Consider the following 1,547-nt stretch of genomic DNA (forward strand, 5'->3'; position numbering starts at 1 on the left):
TGTGCCTTATGTCATCGCCAACCACTACTGTAAGTCACTAGTGTTGTGATTTATGTTTTTACTTCTTATATAAAAAGATAAAAGTAGGTCAAATTCTGTATCCTTGCTGAAGTATGTACCTTGTGCATCCGGCTGAGATGTTAAATAAAAGATGAACCTTTCCATAGCAAGCTCTGACCTTTGGTCTTTCAGCCTCCCGTGAGCTGGAGATCATCCAACGTGGTCTGGACTCTTTCTCCTACAGCACCTGCATCCGCTTCTTCCCCCGCAGCAATGAGAGAGACTATATCAGCATTGAATCTCGCAGTGGGTACATAACGCAACCAAAATCAAAATCAGAAAAACATCACAAACCAACACAGAATCATTTTCAAGACAATGTAAAAAAATACCGAAGTAAAAGTTAAGGTTGAGACTACAAACAAATACATTTAGAAAAAGAATCAGAGGAAGAAGCTGATTTCCATCAGAATGAAAACTACATTCCAAATGTAACTTGTGATGAAAAGTGCATCAAGATGATGAAGAGATAAAGTTAATATTCAGAGAAGGGTCAAAAACGTATATTTTATGGAGCTCTGTCTTACAGATGCTACTCGTACGTTGGTCGTCAGGGTTATGCCCAGACTGTGTCTCTGGACCGTAATGGTTGCGTTTACCACAGCACTGTGCAGCATGAGCTTCTCCACGCTCTTGGCTTCAACCATGAACAGACTCGTAGCGACCGTGACAATCACATCCAAGTCATCTGGGAGAACATCCTTGATGGTACATTGTTAATAACAAACTCATTTCTGAAGAATACATGTAGCGATTAGTTCAGTACTGTATTGCACATCTACTAGACTAAATGTTTTGTTTGTTTATCAGACATGAAGTACAATTTCAACAAAATCGACACTCTAAACCAGGGAACTCCTTATGACTACAGCTCTGTGATGCAGTATGAGAGGTGAGGGAGCTTCCAGTATAAGGAGATGCCGTTTCTCTGGTGTAACACTGTCATCTAACTGCATCTGTCACTCGCTCTGTCAGATACGCCTTCTCCAAGAATGGCCTCCCCACTATGGTTCCCATTCCTGACAATAATGCTGCGCTGGGCACATCTACCGAGATGAGCCAGAATGACATCATCAGAATCAACAGGCTCTACCAGTGCTGTGAGTGTAACGACACACACATACATTTTTCTCCTCCTTGTTCTCCTAGAACTCATACTTACAAAATAACTACAAAAAACACATTACATTTGGTGCAAAGTTGTTGAACATAGCACATTAAAATGTTATATATGTAAACTGTTACATATATGGTTTTCTCATTCATAGGAACAACAGAATGTTTCTTCAGCACCCAGACATGCCGCCTAAACTACAATGAAAGCTGACTCAAGTATCATGGATGGTGTTGACTTCTGTGCTTACTTGAATCGCCAATAAATTTTCAATCAAACAGAACATAAAACCTTTTGTCAGTTGAATTGTCTCTGGCCTGACTGACTATGTGACTTTTTTTTCAGATAAAATTAATTATTCCTGATTTATTAA

The 1,547-nt window shown here is 39.6% G+C and overlaps 1 protein-coding gene across 1 annotated transcript; it reads left to right on the plus strand.

Moving 5' to 3' along the window:
• Window positions 1-4: 4 nt before the first annotated feature.
• Window positions 5-1,464, plus strand: LOC107580534 (low choriolytic enzyme-like; the record flags this gene model as incomplete). Its single annotated transcript, XM_016266219.1, has 6 exons — window positions 5-29; window positions 193-310; window positions 590-768; window positions 871-952; window positions 1,036-1,160; window positions 1,329-1,464. Coding segments are annotated over 6 exons (531 nt in total), but the record flags the coding sequence as incomplete, so codon positions are not given.
• Window positions 1,465-1,547: the final 83 nt, after the last annotated feature.

The sequence above is a fragment of the Sinocyclocheilus grahami genome, unplaced genomic scaffold (genome assembly GCF_001515645.1).
Source record: "Sinocyclocheilus grahami isolate Dianchi unplaced genomic scaffold, SAMN03320097.WGS_v1.1 scaffold35453.1, whole genome shotgun sequence".
In the NCBI taxonomy this organism is placed as follows: domain Eukaryota; kingdom Metazoa; phylum Chordata; class Actinopteri; order Cypriniformes; family Cyprinidae; genus Sinocyclocheilus; species Sinocyclocheilus grahami.